General features: G+C 41.7%; 2 protein-coding genes across 2 annotated transcripts in view; both read left to right on the plus strand.

The window, feature by feature from the left end:
- The window catches only part of LOC106811580 (WD repeat-containing protein 18-like), a 6,827-nt gene extending 2,290 nt beyond the window's left edge, over positions 1-4,537 (plus strand). The window contains exons 2-11 of the mRNA XM_014815257.1: positions 140-331; positions 989-1,099; positions 1,611-1,744; positions 2,009-2,156; positions 2,703-2,846; positions 2,959-3,026; positions 3,417-3,541; positions 3,877-4,025; positions 4,190-4,237; positions 4,388-4,537. Of these exons, the coding sequence (XP_014670743.1) occupies positions 140-331; positions 989-1,099; positions 1,611-1,744; positions 2,009-2,156; positions 2,703-2,846; positions 2,959-3,026; positions 3,417-3,541; positions 3,877-4,025; positions 4,190-4,237; positions 4,388-4,522 (1,254 nt within the window). The 3' untranslated portion in view covers positions 4,523-4,537. The remainder of the gene's footprint in view (positions 1-139; positions 332-988; positions 1,100-1,610; positions 1,745-2,008; positions 2,157-2,702; positions 2,847-2,958; positions 3,027-3,416; positions 3,542-3,876; positions 4,026-4,189; positions 4,238-4,387) is intronic.
- Positions 4,538-7,907: 3,370 nt separating this feature from the next.
- Positions 7,908-23,142, plus strand: LOC106811587 (A-kinase anchor protein 10, mitochondrial-like). The gene is made up of 13 exons (XM_014815276.1): positions 7,908-8,064; positions 12,870-13,016; positions 13,297-13,878; positions 14,419-14,517; positions 15,882-15,966; positions 16,737-16,860; positions 17,940-18,076; positions 18,539-18,683; positions 19,043-19,163; positions 19,565-19,763; positions 20,608-20,687; positions 21,283-21,335; positions 21,531-23,142. The coding sequence occupies exons 1-13, from the start codon at positions 8,040-8,042 to the stop codon at positions 21,714-21,716; spliced, it is 1,983 nt and encodes a 660-aa protein (XP_014670762.1). The 5' UTR covers positions 7,908-8,039; the 3' UTR covers positions 21,717-23,142.
- The last annotated feature ends 421 nt before the right edge of the window (positions 23,143-23,563 follow it).

Consider the following 23,563-nt stretch of genomic DNA (forward strand, 5'->3'; position numbering starts at 1 on the left):
TGATCGGGCCACTGAAAAAAAAAGTTAGTGTCGAGCCTTGTCTATAGACTATAATATATATATGTATGACTATGACTATGAGTATGAGTATGACATGTACACATGTATTTCAACGTGTGTAATGTTCTGTATACTGTAGGTAATCCTCACCAGTGAGGTAAGCGGCCAATTATGGAACATCTGTGTCTGGGATGTGCACTCAGGAACGGTACTAGGAACCTTCAAGGGTGGAAGTAGTGCACCCCGCACGCTCGCACTTCTCCGTGGGGAGTACTTGATTAGTGCTCTAAACAACAAACCGCTGCTACATGTGTGGACTATACAGCAAAGGGTAACATTCAATGTACTACAAGACCTATTCATAAACTCGTCTGAGTTGCTAGTAGTATTGAGGAGTACAAATGTTGTAGTGATGGCATATAAACTTGTAGAATGTTGGTAGATTTATTTGTAATAACCAGCTAGCACAGTCATAAATGGGGGTGTGATTGGGCTAAGAATGTACAAGCCCATCTGTAGTCTGTACTAAGAAATTTTAAATTGAAATTACATTAAACGTCTGGATATTGAAAATATTTTTTTACCTAAACTAAAGGTTGGTAGCTGGTTAGATTCAAAGTTATTGACTAATATTTTCTAGTTTATCATCACTATCAGATGTACATCATAATTAACTTAGAGTTTATCATTATTATGTGATTTATGTCACAATAAATTTGTTTATGTACTTAATTCTGATAGCGTGTATTCACTGCGACACAGAAATTGGGATAGATATAATGCCTGCCATCATTTTATTTTTCTCACAGATTTTACATGCTATACTTGTCTTTTTTATATCATCAACTAAGCTATCTATCTGGCTAGCAGTATTCAAGTTGTCTAGCAGAATATTGATAGGGATATACATGTGCAAGAGTAAATCAAAATTATCTAGTTCAGACCTTAGCACTTATCTTATAGAATTTATTGTATGTTAATTTTTTAGGACCAAACCTGTCAGAAAGTAGTCTGTCCAGGACGGGTCTCAGCACTGACCACTGCCTCCGATGGCAGCTACTGTGCAGCCGCAATCTCGGAGCGCATTCACATATGGGAGGTGCTTACTGTTTATTTAATCATTGGGCCATGCCACTGATGCAGCTTGGTCTTATTCATAGTAGCAAGCACATTCATTGTCCAATGAGATTATTACGTGTATGTAAAACTAGTATACAGCATATATAATATAATCAGGAGTAGATAATAGAAGATCTACTCTTCTATTATCTACTCCTGATATAATATATATATAGTATACTCAATTGCATCACCATTTTCACTGGGTCTGAGGTGTGTATAAATGGTGCCGCAAGCCCTATAGATATGACCTGCTGTATTCATCAACGTTTTATGTGCAGGAATGTCATTTTCTAACCAAGTTTTCTTGAGACCATGTTTGTCTAATGTATTGTGTTCCCATGTTACTAGGAAAGATCACATGCCGAGGCATTCCGCTCCACTCACAGATATGACTAAATCAGTTTGGCAAGAGATATTAATGTATACATACATACTAGAAGAGTTGGCAGTATTTGTCATAATTTCTTACAAATTCGAATTATCTGCAGGTGTCTACGGGAAAACTACTCACCGTGCTGTCGCGACACTACCAAACTGTGAACTGTCTGAGCTTCACAGATGACGTCTCCCACCTTGTGTCAGGTGGTGAGGACAACCTGGTGCTTGTGTGGAATTTAAATAGGTATAATTTCTTCCACCTTAAAATTTATATTATGTGATAACCAACCTAGTATGCAATTCTGATACAATGTCAACATGTTAAAATGTTTTGAGGTTTCAATGTAAGATAGTTACTTAGGTTATCTTATATGCTAGTAGTAGTAAGGCTAGACCTTATCCATTTCATTGTTTCCTAAGTAAATAAAAAATGTATAAGACTTGATGTACGCAGTGTGGTAATGCAGAAAATACCATACTAACTTTCCCGTGGCATGTTTTTTTACAGTGTGCTGTGCCCGGACAGAAGTACTCTTGGGGAGGCAGAGCCTAAGTACAGCTGGTCCCATCATTCATTGCCTGTCACAGACCTTTACGTAGGCATTGGCGGAGCTAGAGCCAGAGTTGTTACGTCTTCACTAGATCACACCTGCAAGGTAACCAACCGTACAGTGTGCAGCGACACATCTTGCTGTTCTTTCTGCCACTTCCTCCCTTTCTATATAAGTTAAAGATATGTATATGATGAGCTTACACTAACTTCTATATGTCAAGCCTGTGTTAGCTGTCACCTTTATAGAACAGACACCTGCACATAAAGGACAGTTTTGCAATCAGCCTGAAGGGTCATATATGAAAGGTCATATTCTTATAGTGAAATACCATCTGTACAGCAGACACCTGTTAAAAAAAATTGACTTATGGAATTTCTATTGAGTGACTCTTATATACAGGCTTGACTGTACATGGTAGATGGAGGATGAATACCTGAGGAAAGTATGTAAAGCCATGCAGCTACAGACCGAAAAGCGAGTTTCACATCTGCGCGGGTGCTTGGGGATTGGATATGAGCAAAACAATGTCTCTATAATTCAAACGCTAGCACGAAGTTTTGTGGTGGCTGCCTGCAGTCTCAGCTGCAGTTCTCTTTTAGGGAAAGTATAAAAACGCTCTGCAAGCTTTTAAGAGTTTTCGTTTTGCAGCTGTATGAGTTGGCATCGGGATATCTGCTGCTTTCTGTTACCTTCGACGTGCCCCTGAGTTCTGTCCGTCTGGACCCAGCAGAGTACAGCCTGTTTGCAGGCGGTGTAGATGGACGGATATTCCAAGCACATCTCTTTACGCAGGTGAGTGCAACCAACCAATGGTTTCACCCGATTATGTGGCGGTGTCCAACTTGCCTGTATGTATGATGAATACAGCAATGTTTAATCTCATCTTAAATTTATGCCATTACAGCCCGTTAGGACAGATCGACATGTAGGAAAAGAAGATGAGGAACAGTTTCACGTGTTCACTGGTCATAGGTAACTGTCAAAAGTCTCTCTAATAGTGTACATGCAGTTCCCAAATATTAGAATTCAATTATTTACTGTTTACTATTTCTATACCATTTTTGTAGTAGTATCATAGGTTTTCACATATTTATGCTTTTATGATGGTCGTATTCACCATTTACAGATGCACTAATTCAAGCGAAGGGTTATTGTGCTACAATTTTATATACATGAGAGGGTCATGTATTCCTGATGTAGGCATTCAGTTCATTTCTGAGATTAGTTGCTTTAATATACATTAACCAATGCAGTTTTTACACGATTTTATGTTTGTAAACATAAAATAATGCATCATTTAATGCGTATCTATTATTTTGGCTACTAAATGCATAATCAGCTACTCATCGTTATATTTTACAGTAAAGCAGTAACCTCTCTAAGCATGACACTAGATGGCAGCACTTTGTTGTCAGGCTCACAAGACAGCACAGCAATGCTATGGGACATCAGTAGTACTCAGTGCATCCGAACATTTCCACACAAAGGTATGCTCATTAATTTATACAAGCCTACAAACTGTTAGAAAGTGACATAGCAAAGGGAAAATGTTTTCCACACTGTTTAGCAGAATTAAGCACGTTTGGCAGATTCTCGAAAGGTACCCGTTTCAGATCCTAACAATCTTATTTTTAATTATAATTATTTCCAATTTTAATGGAAAACAATCCAAATTAATTATTAGTTTTTTGACATCGAGCAAGATGGTAAGCCGGACTTGTCTGAATTGTATTTATAGGTATAGTGTCAATACTTTAATTGTCGCATTTGCCTTATATCATTGAATCGGTGTATATATCTCAAGACGTTCTTGATGCTTTAGGGCCGGTCACAAACGCCGTGATTGTACCAACGCCAATAAACCTGGTTACGCCCAACGCAAAGCCTCGTCTACCCTTCCAGACATTCAAACGACAGATGGAGACCGGAGAATCAAACGTGCTGAAAGTCTGCCTCTCTGGGGTGCAGGAGGTGAACTATGTAGTATGATCATGGACACAGATAGTCGAGAACGTTCAGTAGAACAACAGCAGTGGTCAACGTTTCCATAGTACGGATCATAATCACCGGCAACTTGTTAATGAAAGGATATTTTCTTTAATCTACATTAATTTATATATTTTTTTATGTTTCAGTCACAATCTGAAGATGTGTCTTCGTTGATGGAAGCTGTTTTGCACAGGGTATATTTTTATTTATCTTATATTGTTAAAGATAGCTGGATTTTATTCTTGTTGATGTATATTCTTGGATTTCCTCTGTACGTGTGTCTTTACCTATACTAATTAATATCTGAAATGTTTTTACACACGTTGTTTTGGTATTTAATGTAGGTGTCCGAGCAAGTGAATGACCATGAAGTAGAGTCACTAGAAGAAAAGGTCGCTACCTTACAGCAAGAAGTTTCTAAGCTGACAAAAGTAAACAAAAAATTATATGAGTATTCTGTAAATGAACTTTTAAAATAAAAAAATTTTAAATGATTTTTTGTTTCAACTTTTTTTTTATATATTAGCTTACTTGCGAAGATATCACTAACTAGCATTTTTGCTTGCAATTTACAATCCTTTGCATATTTTGTTTATCATGGCATATCACCATCACATCACAATCCCTACAATTACTATAGTTTGGCAAGTTATTCTAGTTACAATATCTTCATGTATAGGCCAAGAGCAATGTAAAATTTAATATTATGTTAAATGTCAATGTATAATTTAAGTAGGAAAGCCACATCCTAAATCAGGCATTCATGAAATCCAGGAACCAGGCAGCCGTGCTTTACATGTAAGGATTCCCAGCATTACCAGTATTGCTGCTGCTATGCAATGTGACAAGTCTGAATAATATAACAGTAAAATAATGTAAATACAAATCGAAGAAAAGATTTATTGAGAAAATGTATATTTGTGAAAGCCTATCAATAACTGCACTGCTAATTGCAATTATTATTATTCTTATTATTAAAGCTTTGTGGCATTTAATTCAATTACAAGTACATGTACTGAATACAGCCTTTTCCATGAAGAAGCCTTCATATTATTTTTAATGTTTGTGGGATTCTCACATCACTCAGACCACCCGAATGGCCAATGCAGTCTTACACCACCTTTAAAATGTGCACCTTAACATACGATATTAAATTGAAAAAAATTTGCCTCGATCTCTGGAACACGTTACTGTCTACATTTTCTAAAAATATTTTATACTAATCTTTCACATGCACCTGGAGTTGCGCACTCCCTGGACGTTATTCCTCACGGACTGTCCAGTATGAAAGTAGAAGTGTGCACGTACACGTGCGTGCGTGCGTGCCGCAGCGTGCGTGTGTCTGCACGTACAGTCGTACACGTGCGTGCGTGCGTGCGTGCGTGCGTGTGTGTGCACGTACAGTCGTTCACGTGCGTGCGTGCGTGTGCACGTACAGTCCGTACACGTGCGTGCGTGCGTGCGTGTGCACGTACAGTCGTACGTACACGTGCGTGCGTGCGTGTTCATGTACACGTGCGTGCGTGCGTGCGTGTTCACGTACAGTCGTACGTACACGTGCGTGCGTGCGTGTTCATGTACACGTGCGTGCGTGCGTGCGTGTTCACGTACAGTCGTACGTACACGTGCGTGCGTGCGTGTTCATGTACACGTGCGTGCGTGCGTGTGTAGTGAGAAGTGGTGCGGTGCGTGCTGACGTAGTACGCGCACGAAATGATTATTCGCGTGATTGGTTCTCAAGGGTGGTAAATAAACGTAGTGGTTTCAAAATTGGGTTGATCTTCCCGTGGTCGGATGACACGTTATAAATTGGGCGGTCCGGTCTGCAGTCAGTAAGTATTAGGGTCTATTGTACTCCAGTGTACTGCGGAAAGTCCTGGGTTACTATTTGATATAGTTTGGGTGTAGGATTAGGGTTAGGTTGTTCAGGTTTGGGTTGTAGAGGTTGAGGGGTAGGCGTAGGCGGGAATCCTTAGATCGGTTGGTGGGTAGGGCGAGTGGTACGCGGATCGGCATATTCCGATGGTTGCAGGGTACGCCTCGTATCGTGTTATGTTATCTTTCGTGATACGAACCGTACCACGGGTACGTCTCCGGCAGTACCCGGGGGACATTTTAGACAGACCTCTACCTCATTACTAATACTCGGCAAGTTAGGCGTGTGTTTGCTCTTCAACAGGAGGCGCCTCGGTAAATGGGCGGGGGCGCACTTCCCTTTTACTCGTCGATCCATCGTCCTCGCTGCGCTGACTTATTTTTCTCTCTCGCTACTTCTTCACGTAGCCTTTCTCATCTGGTCGGCTACTAGGTCTACCGCCTTGGTATGCGCGGCTCGTCTCTTTTGCGCGCGGCTGCGGCTTTCCGTCGAGCCGGCCTTCTCCAATCCAAAAGTGGGGGGGAGGGCAAACCAAAATCTCCACCCAAAAAAGAGATGGGAAAGAAAAATAAGATGTATGATTAGGATTGTTATTCTTACGTTCAAAATAATTTATCATTCTTTTAGTTTTCGCGGCGCGCGCTTTGCGTGATTGGACGATCACGCCGGTTTCGGAACACGAGCTATGCACACGCCGCGCACATGACGCGTCACGGCAAACACGCGGTCCGCCACAGTCGACCCGTAGCCGCACTCACGAAACAACACGCCAGGCGACACATGCACGCGTCACGCACACACGTTGCACACACCGCGCTCACGGCAACACGTCGCACAACGCGCTTTGCACGCCAAATCGACACACGCCGCTCACGCAAAACGTCGCCACACGCGAGTCACGCACACAACCGTCTCAACACATGGCGCTCACGCAAACACGCGTCATGACACAATGACCACATCGCAACACGCGCTTCACGACAAAGTTTCGTACACGCGCACGCCACACACGTTCACAACATGCGTCGCGCCAGACGCGCTTCACGCAGCATAAGTGACCAATACGCGCTACGCACACACGCGTCCACGCAACCGACGTCGCACCACGCGCTGATGCACACAGTCGCACACACGCGGCTTCAGCGCACACGTCGAAACATGTCGCGCACAGCGCTCAGCACAACACGATAAAAAAAGGTGAGCCCTTAGGTCTTTGCACCCCCCCAATCAAAATGCTATTCCGGCGCGCCTGGACGTAAAAGAACCACTAAGGGCGCTAAAAAAACTCTGGCTGTGACCACCCTCAGTGCCATTCGGCTAAAAGGCTAACTTACCTGGCTTTACCTAAGCTAGGTCACACCCCATGAGTAGCTATATAGCCCTGGACGTTTATTCCTTAGGGGGCCTACGGAATGTACGTCCCTGCGTTATTATCCACGTAAGCGTGGGCTACGCAGTAAACTATCCAGATCCAGACGTACACGTGCGGGCGTGCGGGCATGTGCACGTAGGCCTACATGTGCGGGCATGTGCACGTACGTACACGTGCGTGCGTGCGTGGGTGTGCACGCGTACACGTGCGTGCGTGCGTGTTACTGTTAGTGTTTCTATATTATATTTCTATCATATGATCTGCTCCTTGATGATGACTATTATTACTAGTTTATTCTCCCACTTCTGATTTCTGGATCAATTTACTCCTCACACCTGAATACAATGTAAAGCCAACCTGAGCTACACAATATTATTTTAACATGTTCTTTACATTGATACTGTGATAGCTGGCCCACTAAAGTAACTAAACCATTAACGCTGAATATCGCAAAAACCATGAAATATTTATGGTATGTTCAAGCGTAGATAATAACACAATAAATGTGTATACTATATATATACTACATATAATACAACATAATGTGTTATTATCTACTCTTGGTATGTTTCATGCTCGCGCCACTTCTCGCGAGAATGGGCGGTGCAAGTTCCAATATGGCAGCCTCCGTATCGAATCAACTTCCTTAAAATTAACATTGTAATCGGAGATGTTATCCACATTATATATTATGGAGAAGGGGATGTAATTTCTAAAAATGACAGTCTGTTTATATAGGCTATAGACCATGTCATTCTTCAAACGCCGACTAGGTAAGCTGCCGAATATAGCAAAAATATTTCGTTCTTGAGACGTACTCAGCTGTTCACTGTTTACACTTCGCGAAAACTGGTTGAGTTAATTTGAGGTTTATGATAGTCCAACAGACTCCAACTTATTGGAAAGAAAAGGGGTCGGTGAGTCTCGCACAGCTATTGACCTAGAAATTTTGAACTCTAGTAGTTGTACACTATACTAGGTCTATATTCACTGGAACAGAGGAGAGAGAGGGGAGACCTGATCGAAACTTACAAAATTTTAACACTAACAGACAAAGAAAACAGTAATAGCAACCAATTCTTCACACTGGCAACCGGAACCACCAGGGGTAATCCTCTGAAACTATTCAAAAATAGATCCAGATGAGACGGGATACTAGAGAAGCGTTGCCGAAAGGAGGTGTTGACCCGAAGTGCTGAGCGCAGATCTTGCGCGCAGTTCCGCGGCAAGGCGCACGCGACCACGGGAACGTCCCACGACAGTATGCAGCGCTGAGAGCTATGACCGAGACATTTTCGTCAGTCTTGTTGTGATTTCGCATGTACATGCGATGGTATCCTGACATAGCTCTACGAAGCAGAGACTTATGTTTTTATTATACAGTGAATACTGTTAGTTCAAGGAGAAACAAAGAAGTAAGCTGTTGAATGTGTATTCGCTGCTGTGAAAGTTTCAAAGAATGAAGGACGTCGAGCGAGATTGGCAGCTAACCTTGCCTACACCTGCTATAGTATATTAGTGTAAGCGTGTCCAACAGTCGCGAGCCGCGAGAGCAATGGCAGCCGGCAGCGTACGTTGTGACGTAGATCTCGACGGAATTTACAGGAACCTCGGCCAATATAGGTCAAAGAGATAGGCTAGCTATAGAAACATGAAGATTGGGTAAGTAAATGATTTCGGTCATATAGTTAGCATAGTTTATTATTATATTTAGTAGAGTACTAGTTAACACTAACAGAGTCGTCATTATTAATATAGTAACTTACTAGTACGCGTAACCAGCAGTTTGTCATATAACCGGCTGAGAATGGAGTACTAGTACTAGTATACGTAGTAGGTCCTGGTACATCTAGTAGTACTAGTATATTACTAGTAATCTATGTAAGCATGTACTTTGTAGTTAATAGAAGTAATTCGTAGGTGGTGGATGACCATTCGATGCCGTCATGGGGGATCGTGTTAATATCATATATAGTATATAGGTGCCTGTAGAAGCACGAGTTACGAGGCACATTGGTTTTATGGGACCGGATATCTCTATCCTTGGGCCGGTCCAGAGACGGCGCACGCCTGAATTTCACTGAATTGCCTTATGCGGAACATCTTACAGTTCAAGCTTCCCACGTGTCACAGTTAGGCCTTCTGCCACCAATGTGAGAACATCTTTATTGATGAGGAGTGTAAGCTTATGCAGAGATAACAAATCAGCGAGATAAGAGTGACATGAAACACAACTGTATACTGGAATTATTACGCAATAGCGAGAACATGTTGTATTGTTCCTATATATCGCATCCTCTAAGGCTCAGTCCGTCATACCGGCTAACGCATCAGCGCTATATATTTGTTAAATTGAATCAAAAAACTGCCGTATACAGAAAAGAAAGCGCGCAAAATTATGCAAAAAATGAAGATACTGAGAGACATGTTCTATCCAGTCTCTACCTAACTGGGTAGTGCGATCCCTCGTGCAATGGCAGAACTGCGAACAGAGCGAAAAGGATAAGCCGCTTTCAGACCTACTCCTAGAAGACGCCGTACTGTACACGTCTGGAAAGGCGGCACGAAAATTGCAAACATGGCGTTTGAGCGCATTCGCGCGGAATATCGCTGCAGATCGTCCAAGCCAGATGTGTTTCGCCCTGAGCAGAAAAGCTGTATGGCCTGGCATGCCTATAGCTCCTAAAAGCTGCAGGCACGCGCCAGGCGAAAGCTGTAAGCCCGCCAATTTTCGGAGCAAATTAACAGAATAAAACAGGCATATCATGTTCTTCCTTGTGGTTATTAGTCATTACAATCGTCCATAATCATAATGCCCTACTGTTTTCCTTCCCCTCGTCGGATGACTGTTTATGCTTCCTTTGTCGGGCTCAACAATAAGGATAACGCCGACCTCGTGTTAATATTAGCTCACTTGTAACTAGCACTCTCCCACGTTGACGAGGCAGAGAGACCAGAGACTGTAGTCCCTGGTACACATCGGGGGACCTGTCTATGGGGGTCTGGGGGGCCCAGAAGCGTTTTGAAAATTATAAGCTCTGAGATGCAATCTAGAGCCATTTCAGGTACTCCAATACATTCATTACAACTAGCAACACTTTGGTGATAAAGGAAAAAATTATGTAAAATTTAATCTACTGTAAAATTTTGTATGGGACTGGGCGAATTCCGTCTGTGTTGAGTGTGTCAAAAGTAATGTATTTGTATACATACAAGCTCTTACGTAGGAAAGCTTTTATTTAGCTACAACCCTGTATAAAATGTATATAGTTTTCCAAACGTTAAAAACATATGACACGGTTTAAACCTGAGTGGTGCGACGAGGCTGTACTGCTGTTTGCATGACTAGTAAGTATAATACGGACGTGCTTTGGCATGCTACAGTGACCTTACTGAGCATCGTGTGTTAAAACTTGAGAGCAATTATTATTATTTACTGTATAATTCAACATGATTAATATTACCTAAATCCTTACTTAATATATTTTAAAACAGTATCCTGATCGTTTGTAAATAACTACCAGTGATACTTTATTGTTTACATCCAAACGTGAAATGCCGGGGGATGTGAGAATTACTCCCAACAACTAGCGCACGTGAACAGTGAGGCGATGCCAACGCTGCTACTGGATTCAGGGAACCTGTGCTAAACCTGTGCGTCCGAACATCCGCACGCACGTTTCTTTGAATGCCAACTAAAGTTTGATTGCGCAGTGGGCGAACGCATTGTTTACATGTATGTCAACGGTTTATCACTGATTAGTTTTCAAATAAATACGCCTGGAGTTAATATGCATGAACAGATTTCTACAGGTAACAGTTTCTTAAGTGTTTCGAATTTCGGTGATCAAATAGGCTGTAGGATCAGCGGCCTGTTGATCAAGAAGCTGTAGGCCGGCATCGAAACTGCCGGCGGCGGCCGACGGGCCGCACGTGAATTTCGAACACTGGAATCCAGGCTGTAATGCGACAGCACTTCTTCAGCCAAAGAGTGTGAATGCGTGGAACCGCACTGCCAACATTTGTTGTCGAGGCCAAGACGGTCAACTGTTTTAAAAACAAACTAGACTTACATTGGACAGTATGGTATAATAATAGGCCAGGCCTAAACTTCAACCCATCTAACCTTAACCTACACGTACAGGTACTACTTCTACTTTCTGCAGAGTGAATGTGGCTATAGCACTTGATTTAGTCGTTATAATATAAAGTAGGAAGTGTCTAAACAACCGCGGATTCGGTTTTGTATCCTGAAAACTAAACAACCGGCTCTCGTTCTCTGATCTGTCTAATTTTGTCACTATTTATTTTTTTTATTATTTTTGGCTAATTTATTTCATTTTAGAATAGGGCTAGGGTTAAGGATTATGGTTAGGGGTTAGGTCTATATCTCTCACTTTCAAGTTGGTTTTCAGTGTCTCAACGGTAGCGCTTTCGCGTTCGTGATAGTAAGGGACCGTGTTCGAACAAACAAAACAAACCACCCCAAAAATAAAGGGTTTGATTTTATTTCTCGTGCATCTCTGTATTTCTTTGTAATTTTAATTTGTTTTCTGTCGCATTTATTGTTCGCATGCTCATTATTTGATTGCTTCGTAACATTTTGTTTATGTTCGATTAAATATATTTATGTTTGCATTAAAAAATTGTCGTAGTATTCTTTATATTTGTTCTGTTATGTCGGGTAACTGAACCAATCGAGAACGAAGAAGCCGGTTGTTTAGTTTTCAGGCCTCCGAAAACCGGGTCCGGTCGTTTAGACACCTACCTATAAATTATGTGTTGTTCCTTGTGGATAGCAGTCATATCTGAGTATGCTGTGTCAGGTTGCAGGCAGTTGGCATGTTAGCTATCTGCTCTGTGTCATTCAAGTTAGAATTACTGTGACTGGTGTAAACAACAAAATGTCATGCAGTATGTTGCTCACTAAGTTGACTAACTACACAGTGTACTGAGGCTGAGAGAGTCTATGTCCCCCAGGGTACTGCCGGAACATACCCTGGGTACGGTCCGGTATAGCCGGAACGTATACCATGGTAACTATTTTATATGCCGGACCGCTACTCCGCCTACCTGCCACTGAACTGAGTTCTAGGGAGTTGTTTACCGGCCTACTCCTAACCATATCGCAGATAGTACCAGGGTACCGTTTCTGGTATACGGCCGGTACGCAGGGTACCCAGGGTACGTTCCGGCAGTACCCTGGGGGACATAGACCCTATGAGCTGTACTGAGTGTAGTACGCATGTGACATGTGTAACAAAACTAGCTATGACCTGAAGTCTATCGGAGACGGTTAGTCTGAAACTTTAATTTTCACACTGTGACAATATTTGTCTCAAGTTTCAGTAGCAGTAGACTTACTGCTTAACACAGCTGTCGTATTTCTGTTATAATATCCGACTTGTTTTTTGAAAAATGTAAGTACCTTGGTTTTATATTGGATCATATATTACCGATCTCATAACAGTTTATGCTATTCCCCTTAAACAAATTTAAGAGTATAATATGGTTGAAGCTATAGACATATTGGTACCTTAATTATATGTAATTTATTGGTTTCTTCATTGATTTTCAGATAAAAGCAAGAATAAGGTGACTGCATCACCAGTAAGGAAACCACCTGTGTTAGTGGCTCCATCTGGCTATCAGCAGACAGGTCACAGTTCTAGCGCCTTACAGTCATCGGTTCAAAGTGGTCCTGATATTTGCAATGGTGACATTGGTAAGAATATAAGTGAACATCAATTTACTTCCGTGTAGTATCTGCATTAGCAGTTGTGGTACGCATTTTGGGTGCTAGTTCACAATAAAACAATTACATTATGATTGATGTTAACGTATTTATAAACATATGAGTATGAATGTGTTTGTGCTATTATGCAGAGTGGTACAAATATATGTATACTGTTATAATTCCACACGTTTTCGTTCATTAAATGTTGTTTACAAACTCTAAGATTTCAAGGTTTTCTATGTCCAGTAAGGTGACACAAACGTTTCAGGCGTTCCCGAGAGCATCCTCGGACCCGCTCAGGCGCGCGAGAAGTCCTCCCGGCAACAGCACAGCCTCCTCATCGATGACCACCTCGGCGACCTCGGCCAGAGGGCGCTGCTGTCGACGCTCAAGCGCAGCTCGCGGCTCTCGAAGGCGTACCACGAGGTGCTGCGTGACCGCAACGCGCTCGGCCACTACGTGCGCTTCATGGAGGCGCGCGCCGCCGGCCGGCTTGTCCGATTCTGGCTCGACGCCGACAGCTTTCAGACGACGACATGGCTGCGCATACGCACGCACGCGCTCAACTGCATGACGCGCACGACGCTCGGCCAGTGCAGCACGATCGGCCGCAGCGTTGACGGGCACGGCGCGACGGACCCGGCGCTGGCGCACGATGCCGCGCTGACGGACAACGGCCTCGCGGCGGCCGCCCGCGGTCAGAATTTGTGCAGCGAGAGTGGCGCGCCACACGAGGGCGCTGGCGGGTGTGCCGGCGAGACGTCGGATGCAAAGACGCTGCCGAATCGGACGGACGCGGCACTGCATCTGAACGTGAAGGGAGACGCCATTGCCGAGAAGCTGAGAAAAGGTGTGTGTTGGAAGACGTTGCTGGAAATTGTTCTCCCCTCCCTCTCCCCCCAACATCTGAGATGAACGTATTTGTTTCTGGCAGCGATTGGCAACGTTTCTGGTCGCTGATAATATTATCAAGCGTGGCAGATATCGTAGTGATCGCTTGTTGGCAGAGCAGCAGATGCAGTAAACGTGAGTTTTTAAAGTGTTGGTGATTGCCAAAGAAAATTGCCTAGCTGATCACTATCTTTCTGCTTTGGCCGCACTCACTCCACATGTATGCTCCTGCTCATCTGCACAGCTGTCACCTTTATAGTCGAGATCTGATGTGACGATATACAGTATGCAGAGAGAAGCATCTGATGCCGGGTAACCACTAGCAATACATACGCTGAGGTCTTGTGGGCAGTTTATCGTCGGTCATAGTCTGTGTCTAACGATCTCTAGGAGATGTGTGGATTGTCTCAAGATCGTAGCTTGAGTGATTTAATGCAGTTTGCCTTTTCAGGCACATTTATAAATGTTGGTGACATCTTTATCTTGCAATACTCTGTAGGTATAGAAGCAGATGCCATGCTAGTGTATAGCAAGTTCATCGCACAAGACGCCAGTGATCCAATCGGAGTTGGCGATAGGATTCGAAATGAAATCATACGTACGTTACAGTCAGTTTTCTTATTCTCATGCCACGCAAACTTTGCTAGCTCATGTTGTTTCTCTTTATTTCCCAGAAACCTGGGTATGGGGGTCGAACTAGCTGGATTCTAAATACCACACTTTGTCCGCATTCACATTTACGCAGTGGTAGGTTTTGCTCCGTTACGGGAGTTTTTCCTCACTGGCTGGAGCAAAATTTTAATGTCAGCATAATATTCTTACACAATGAGTATCCAAACTCATTCCAACATTGTTTACTTAAAATATGTGCCCCCAGGTCTGAATGTACTTGCAGCAAGTGAAAAGCCTGTTTATGTGCGTGGTACCTCATGCATTTTAACCAAAAATCATGCACTGTAGAGTATGATCAACTGTGCATGAAATTTGTCATTAGCTGACTTTAGCTATAGAGTGGGGTAGGTTAGAGCGGTCTAGTCTAAAGGCAAGCCAACTTAATGTGAAACAACCGTGGAAACGTTCAAATCTTAAATCAAAGAATACATAAAAAAATATCCAGAAAAGTATTTTCATGCATTATATGGCTTTCGTAGTGATTAAACAGAACAGCATATATGTGCTCATTTCACATTGACAATCTTTATGGTAAATATTTGTTTTGAATACAGTGCCTTTCCATAATGCATTTTTTGCACATAACTGCCTTTAATAAGGTATTATACCTTTAGTTATTTTAATTTTAATTTTATTACATGGCATATTAATGTGTCTATATGTGTGAAGTGCAGGTTATGTAAATACGTAGGTCCGGTTTTGATAATATACATGTGCAATCGAAATGAAATCATGGATCATCTCAGTATTAACTAGGTCAGCGGTCATGTGTATTGCCATGACTACATGTGTCTCTCGTGGTAGTTGTCACTGTATTAGTTCAGGTGAGTTTTCATTACAAGAATGTCTAAAGCAGATAGAGTGCATCACAGCACCAGAGCATTGACCTAGTGACCTCACGGTGCAACACTTACTTGTCTATATGTCGTTTTACTTTGAGTTTTGACATTATCCTACAGCCTTGACCGGCGATGCATAACCTCTCAGAACTTGTTGTCTGCCATTGTTTCGCAGCTGTCGGATGTATAGTACATGGGTGGCTACCCCTTGCTCGAGTAAAACCATGAATCTATGTATGCTGTATTCCAGTATATGCAGGTTCATCATGAAAACCACTTGGATTTTTAATTTTCATACAGAATTTGCATTTTGATTGCTCGCTTGTATTGCAGCAAGCTGGCCTCTCACATTCCTCGTAAATAAGGATTAACCGTATGCATGTGCATTCCATTATTTGTTTGTTCAGTATAAGAGGTTATAGGGTAATAAACTGCCTTTCTACATTTGCAGGTAAGATCTGCAGGGAAGATGGATTGGTCGATCCATCTTCCTTTGTGGCAGCTCAGGACTTTGTGTCTGACATCATGATAAGAGAGTAAGAACATTTAGCATGCAAATAGAATGGTGAAATGTTGCAGAATGATGAAATGTGTGAAATTGCACTGTCCATCACAAGATAAAAATAATGTATCCCATGTAATTATGGCTTGTAGCATGATGATAGCAATTGTGGACAAATCAGACAAATTTAACATCATGATATATATCAGGGCGCGAAATTAGCACCGGCCCACCGGCATATGCCAGCAAATTATTTGGAGGGCCAGTAACGTTGGCAAAACACCAGCCCTCCGAGCCAGTGGTTTCAGCCGTGTTAGCGAGTACCTACATTTATATTTATAGCATTAATGAGCAAATAGCCTATAATACTGTTTTACCTGAAGGATATCACGCCATAATATATCAACATTTTACAAATTTAAAATCGAGAATGCACGCGTGAAACATGACATTGACAAAAACACTTCGGACATCATTCACAATCTGCATTATAGTCTGTTCAACAGCTACTACGCGATGCCGCACACTACAACATTTGTGAGGTAAATTATGTTGAGGGCTAGTAAAAAACTGCTGTTGCCAGCCCTCTGGGCCGGTGCAAAAAAATCTGAATTTCATGCCCTGTATATATATATATATATATATATATATATATAATGACACCAGCCCATATATCCATCCATGTCAGTACCCATGGTATCCTGATTGCAGACTTCACTAATCCCCACATAGTTATGCACCTATTTGTTCAATGCGATAGTATGCATTAGTGTTGATACTAACCAGCATCTCTGTGCTGTGCAGGTACTTTCCTGTGTTCCAACAGAGCTTCTATCATTGCAAGCATCAGATTGATGTTCTAACCAGTGGTACTGTTTACCTGGAGGACTTACTCTACAATGAGACAGCCTTCTTCTACTTCATGGAGGTAAGAAACATCAGCACTCGTGTTGTTCATTTACATTTAATCATAGAAATAATTAACTTCTTATTCATATCTGATAATAATGAATTTATCATGAGCAAATAAAAACAAAATTGGTTTCTATTCACTCCTGAACTTATGTAAATAGAGTTGTTACAGTTATAGATTCTGTACATGGGTTAATGATAATATTAGCTTGGACTCATATATGCTGGTTAAAGCCAGTATTTTGAAGATTGTGTTTTCCCCACTTATACGATACTTACCGTTATTGCTTGAGTAACAGCAACTGTCTAGAGTAACGCTAACATGTCTTAGAACATTCGTACTTAGCTATATTCACCAAAACATGCACGATTCGAGTTTTGATTACTCATTTTGATTATCGCCGCCATTTCTTGCAAAGCTCGGACTATCTCGCGGTAGCACGAGATATCGGCCAATTTAAAAATAGAAACGGAGTAAACTACACAGAATCAGATGCCCTTTTGTTTGAATGCTTAGTGTTTTTTAAGTTGGTGTAATCAGTAATATAGCCGCTATGAGGTGAGACTATATTTCGCTATATTTTTTCAGATTGTGCGTTTTTTTTGCAATGATTTCGAAATAATGGTTTTAGTAATTAAACCTTTATTTTGTTTTCATGATATTTTGTATTTTTTCTTTCTTTAGAACTTATAGACAGTTAAAAGTTGTAAAGTCCTTACACTTCTTCAATAATATAGGCAGTTATTTTGGTCTAGCTATTTGTAATTAGGAAATCTAAGGACGAATGAGATGTGGTAATAAAGTAATGTATATGGTTTCGAATTAAATTGTCACCACAAGCCTCTCATGTGAAATCATGGATTTTCTGGTATATAGATGAGATTCAAATTATTAACCTGATAGCTGTTATTTACCTTGTTGCAAATTACGTGCTATGTGTGTGCATTCATAGTGAATAATTACTAAGTTATTGAAGCCATCAGAATATAATATATGATTTGATTGCAATTGATGCTGAGCTCGATAAGGTATTAGGTTAAAGTGTCTCACTTTCTCTCTCTTGATCTATTCGATATGAACTCTTGACATTGCAGTTTATGGAGCAAGAGAATGCGATGCTACTGATAGAGTTTTGGATGGCTACTGATAACTTCTGCCGCCATCTACAGGAGCAGGATGGAAATTATGACAGCATGCAGGCGCAGGCCGATGCCATGGTGCTCTATGAAAAGTAGGTCGCAAATCATGTAACATAAATGGACCATTTTTATTGCCAGAAACAAAAGGCATTCGAACTTGCTATTTGCACCATAATTGTAACAGATGTGTTATGTATATATATATATATATAATGTTTGCTATTTATATTGTTAGTATCAGGAGTGAATAAAAACAAATTGTGTTGTTATTCACTCCTATTCGTATGCTATCAAGTTTCTTGGCTTTACATGTAAAGTTATTGACCCTAATAGAGGCATATATTAGAGTTCTTTAACATGGTTATACTTATAACCTGTATGGTTAAGCTGAATAATTTTCGAATAATGTCAGATCACCTATTTAAGCCATTGACCATATTTTATTAGCACATGACCGTATTTTATTACCAAGTTCTACTAAGCTGTATGATGTTTGCGTGAACTTCTCTACTATTCATACTGATCACATGCCACATCTTGCCTTGCCTTGGCAGGTATTTCTCACTACAGGCAACCTCACCGCTGGGCTTCAGCCAGGCCGTGAGGTTTGAGGTGGAATCGAACATTTGTCGTGAGGACGGACCTCTACCCGACTGCTTTGACCAGCCGCTAAAGATTGTGCTGCACACAATGGACCAGGTAACTACGTGCGCCATTGCATCGAGCTTGTATAATGCTTAGAAAATATCATATCTCTTTGCACGTATTCACCAGGACATGCACGCAACAACACATGGGACGCAAACACAGACGCATGGATGCACAAAATAAATACACAGACGTGCATGTGCACACATACGTGCTTAATACGGAAAAACAGCCATATACGCATGCATGCACATGCAACACAAATGCACACATGCATGGACACACATATGCAATTAAACATTAACATAGCCACACGTGCAAGCGTGCATGAATGCGTACGTACACTCAAAGAAGCACTATGGTTCTAGTGCTTGTGGTTGCACACTCCTACAAAGTTGATCTCATTGCAGATGTATCTGAAGCCATTCCTGCAGAGTGAGATTTACTTCAGATACCTCACAGAGATCATCAACACCATACAGCTAAGCGACACTGACCCGGCACCTGGGAATAGGCTGCGGCCGCGGACAGGTAACTAGGTGGCGCTGCCGCTACTGTTGCGCGTTCACATTCTAAAATGGTACCCCACGATTAGTGACTTTGTTTTTCATAAGGCTTACTGGCCTAATGCTCAACATAAAACGTCTGGCAGTGTGCATATCTGCATTGCATCAGCAGTAAAATAATAAGGGATCAAAATAAGGATCCTTTATCATCTTACTGCTAATGTGTAAAATACATGTACATTGTAATACTAAATGGAATCAGCAAAGTTCTGGGAAGCTGTATGTGTAATAAATCTTCAGGCTTGACGAGAGTATCAAACAACGTCTCAACGCATTTTCGTTCAGAGGCACGAGCTTTCCACGAACTCCTCCCGATGTTGCTCGTCCTTGCTCAATTCTCACAAAGCTTCTTCTTCCCGCCACCAGGTAGCAGCGCGAGCAGCGAGCAGAGCACGCAGAGCGAGGGCGCTGGCGTCGCGGCGCCGCGGAACACGCTGCTGGCGATGGAGAGCTCGGCGCACGACCAGCAAGCAGTGCGGCGAATCATGCGTAGCATCGAGGACGAGTTCCACATCGACCCGGCACAGCTGACACCGCAGAAGCTGTGGAGTCGTCCGCAGGCAGGGTGAGCGAGCCAATCACGACGCTGGATACCCGTCATTTGGAACGGACATTATTCATTCGGCATTATTGGCCGTGGCTACACGTCCGGTTACCAGACGCGCAGCTCCCAGGCTACGCGTCCGGTCATATATTTCTTATGTGAACCCAACTATATTTTTCCAGTAAAAAACAATAAACAATAAGTTTTTACCATATTATTACTTATCCTTAGGTATTTTATCAAAAAAATGTGTTTTTGTAACTTTTGAAGCAATAGTAAATCCAGTAAAATCAACAATTTCAAAGGGGACGTGGCCTAATCGTGACTATCAGCTTATCAAGCCTATCAGCTTTGTAATGGATGACCGGACACGTAGCCACTGCGGGCATTATTTCACACACAGTCACTGCACACGCACAGGAAGTGGTCTGCAGTCTGTCAAGGGGCCCGTCGTCGGAAACGTAGGGGGTTGTGATAATCGTGTAATTGCGCTTTAGAGGTTATGACGGTGTTGACTTATGGTGTCGTGACTGTTTACGATGTTTCTGAAAGTGGTTTGTTGATTGTTTTGGTATATTCTGTGAATTGTGAGGCAAGCAGTAGAGACTGTGTGTGAATGATTGCTGCTGCTGTTACTGATGCTGATCGTGCAAGCTTCCTCTAAATATATCCTAACCATTTTCTCCAGTTAATATTTTTGGTACTTGTGTTATTCAGTCGAGTGGTTTTGTAAAGAAAGCCACAGGTTGCCATTGGTTGCAAGGATAAATTTACGGGCTATTGTGTAGTTGTTAGCTGCTATAAATACATTTGAATTAGAAAGGTTCTGGCATTACAATGAATATGCTTTCCTGCTTTATTTTAGCAACCTGACATTGGGTCATATGGACGAGCTAGGGCGCTACTGCACTGATTTTGAACCGGAGCCAAGGCGCAAGGATAAAGGTACAACACACTCTGTCACGTCTGATTGCTAACCATGCAAGGCTTAAAAAATTTACATGCAATTGAATGGCAATTCCTACTTGATCCTCCAGATTAGCTACCAGTCAGTTTGGATGTATCTGCAGATGCATCCAAACTGACTGGTAGCTAATCTGGAGGATCAAGTAGGAATTGCCATTCAATTGCATGTTAATTTTTTAAGCCTTGCATGGTACATTACTATTACTATTACAGGTTTTTGAGAAATTCATCAGCAATTGTCAAGGTGACAGGGTGATCGATCTGATAATGAACAAAGAATGTAGCCATGTATTCAACCAAGTTATTATTCTGCATCATATGATGTATATAACGTTTACTATTTAAAACGTTGTTTTCTATGGAAACTTTGTTGTGCTGGTAAATGTGTGCTATTGTGCAAGACAAGTTAAAACCTTTGTTAAACTTTAAGTTAAACTTTTTTAAAGTTTTGCACCACTTTTGCTCTGCTGTGTTGTCATGCAATTGCGAGTCAGCATAGTATCTACTGACACATGCACAGACTTGTTGTATGCCTTCTGTTAATTTGCTGATTTTTCTCTTGCTGTTTATTCAGCTTTCAAAATCTCCATGGCTGTGAAAAAGTTCATCACGAAAGATGAAGACAAGGTAGGCTGAGATTTGTTTTACCTTATAAGAGTTGACGTCAGCGGATATGTAACAAAAAACGAGTACTTTATTAAACTCATCTGTCTGCAATGTGTTGTGTATCACTGCTGCTTAATTTGAATTGTAATTCGTTTTTCCATTTGTTCTTTCATGAATTAGTAATAAATTATTGATGTCTAACAATTTTATCGTTAGGAAAAGGAAGATATGGCAGTGAAAATAGCTCAGATGATTGTTAATGACATTACAACCATCACCATGGGTGCACCCGTACTAAGTTCCGATACACAGAGCATATCTAGTCTGGACTCACATGAGGGCAGCACTGCAGCCATCGGATTCCAGGGCAGGCAGACGCGAGATTCATCTCCGACAACGTGAAAACAAGAGTGCGCTCGTCGCCCGACTGAATCTTACGTATTGTGCTCCTGATTTTACTAGACGTTGAACATTGGAGGCCGGACGTTCCATTGCATGGGACAAACCGGTGCAGGGCAATAAGTTAGGTCACACTAAGGAAGGAGTGTTGTGCTGATAGCACGCATGTGACACATCTCCCAATTTATCTTCGTCAAGATGCATGTATTTGTACATATATATTTACATTTAGATATATAAATAGAGTTAAAATATGTGGTGCCGATAACTTAGGACATAGTTAGTGCTCAGGCAAGCAGTGCGAAAGATTGTGCAGTGGCTAAAGCCTTGTGGATGGCCTTCGATATCAGGCTGCGATGTTGTCTGAAGGAACTTGCCCAATGAGGGTGTCTCTGCCACGTGCTGTCATTCCTGTGTACTTTTGATTTCGTTGAGAAACGTTTAGTTGCAGTTATAAGACACACGTGTTACACACCTTAAGTTCACTTGTTTCTGCATAAAAGATGATACTATTACACATACTGACCTCTGTTTTGTTAGAAAAAAAGGCAGTGGCATGGAGATCGAGTTCAATATGCAATTGGCATGCACTTAGCTATAGAGGTTGTAAATTGAAATCGCATTCGACAAAAATTTGGCCTGATTTAGAGCGGATATTGTGCAGTGTTTCTCAGACTGGGAAGACACGTGCATCTTTAATGATACAAACTTGTAGGAGCATTGTATCTGCTCCCTAACACCAGTCAGAAGGGCGGTTTACTTAGAAGCCTGATTACTAGCATCTAACACCAATTACGTTTTGCTTGCCCGGCCCACTATCGTGACGTTCTTGTCTCAGTGATGTGAAAATCATGTGTAAAGGTGGCGCCACTAGGCAGATAATTTTATCAGCTGAGGTTAACTGTGACCAGTTTGGGGGATATTTTCACGAAGCAGCGTTTTTATAATATGGTTAATCTTATTGGAATTTATTATCTTGTTACTGTACAGAAATATAGAATGATTATGGTAGTTTTGAACACAGTGGATAATATGCAATTGTTGCATTTGGAGCGATGTCAAGAGCTCGTTAATATCCAGATATCAATCGTGTCAATGATATTTAATGCCCATTATCATGTTAATGGGTTCTTGATGATTCATAAGAATTAAATGTGATATTTACCAGTACTCCTCTGTGTGTGCGGGTGTTGAAGAAAGTACAAGCTACTGTCTCTGTAGCAAATTAATGATAAGAGACTATGGAATAGGATGACACTATGAGATACCGAACTTTACATGATCACAACCTAAGACTGAATACAACGTAGAAAAAACATCATCTGATTCTATTTAGTTATGGAATTTGTACATGAGTAGCGCGCGCGTGTGTGTGTGTGTGTGTGCGTGCGTGCGTGCGTGCGTGCGTGCGTGCGTGCGTGCGTGCGTGCGTGCGTGCGTGTGTGTGGGGGTGCGTACGTGTGTGTGTGGGAAGGGGGGTGGGGAGAGAGAGTGGCAGAGAATGGAATACCTTCTTGTTTTGTATTGTGTAGGTATGTGTGATGTGAGGGGAGTGTAATAGAACCATGTATTGCATGCAGTACAACTTGACAGTCGATGATTATGAGCCAATTCTTCAGGTAGAATATCTGAAACTGTATGCATCATTTCTGATGTAATCAGAAAAGGCTGTTATTGGAACCTGTGGTTTATTAACAAAGCTGATGGCAGTTGTATCTAGAAGTATTCTAATAAATTATGTTTTTAAAAATGAACCTTTGATTTTGTGATATGGTTTTAGAATTCAAGTATAGGACAATTGTGTTTAGTAAAAATGAAATGCTTTTCTGTTCGCTTTCCCCTCACCCTAA

This window comes from Priapulus caudatus, unplaced genomic scaffold (assembly GCF_000485595.1).
Source record: "Priapulus caudatus unplaced genomic scaffold, Priapulus_caudatus-5.0.1 Scaffold553, whole genome shotgun sequence".
NCBI classification, from domain to species: domain Eukaryota; kingdom Metazoa; phylum Priapulida; class Priapulimorpha; order Priapulimorphida; family Priapulidae; genus Priapulus; species Priapulus caudatus.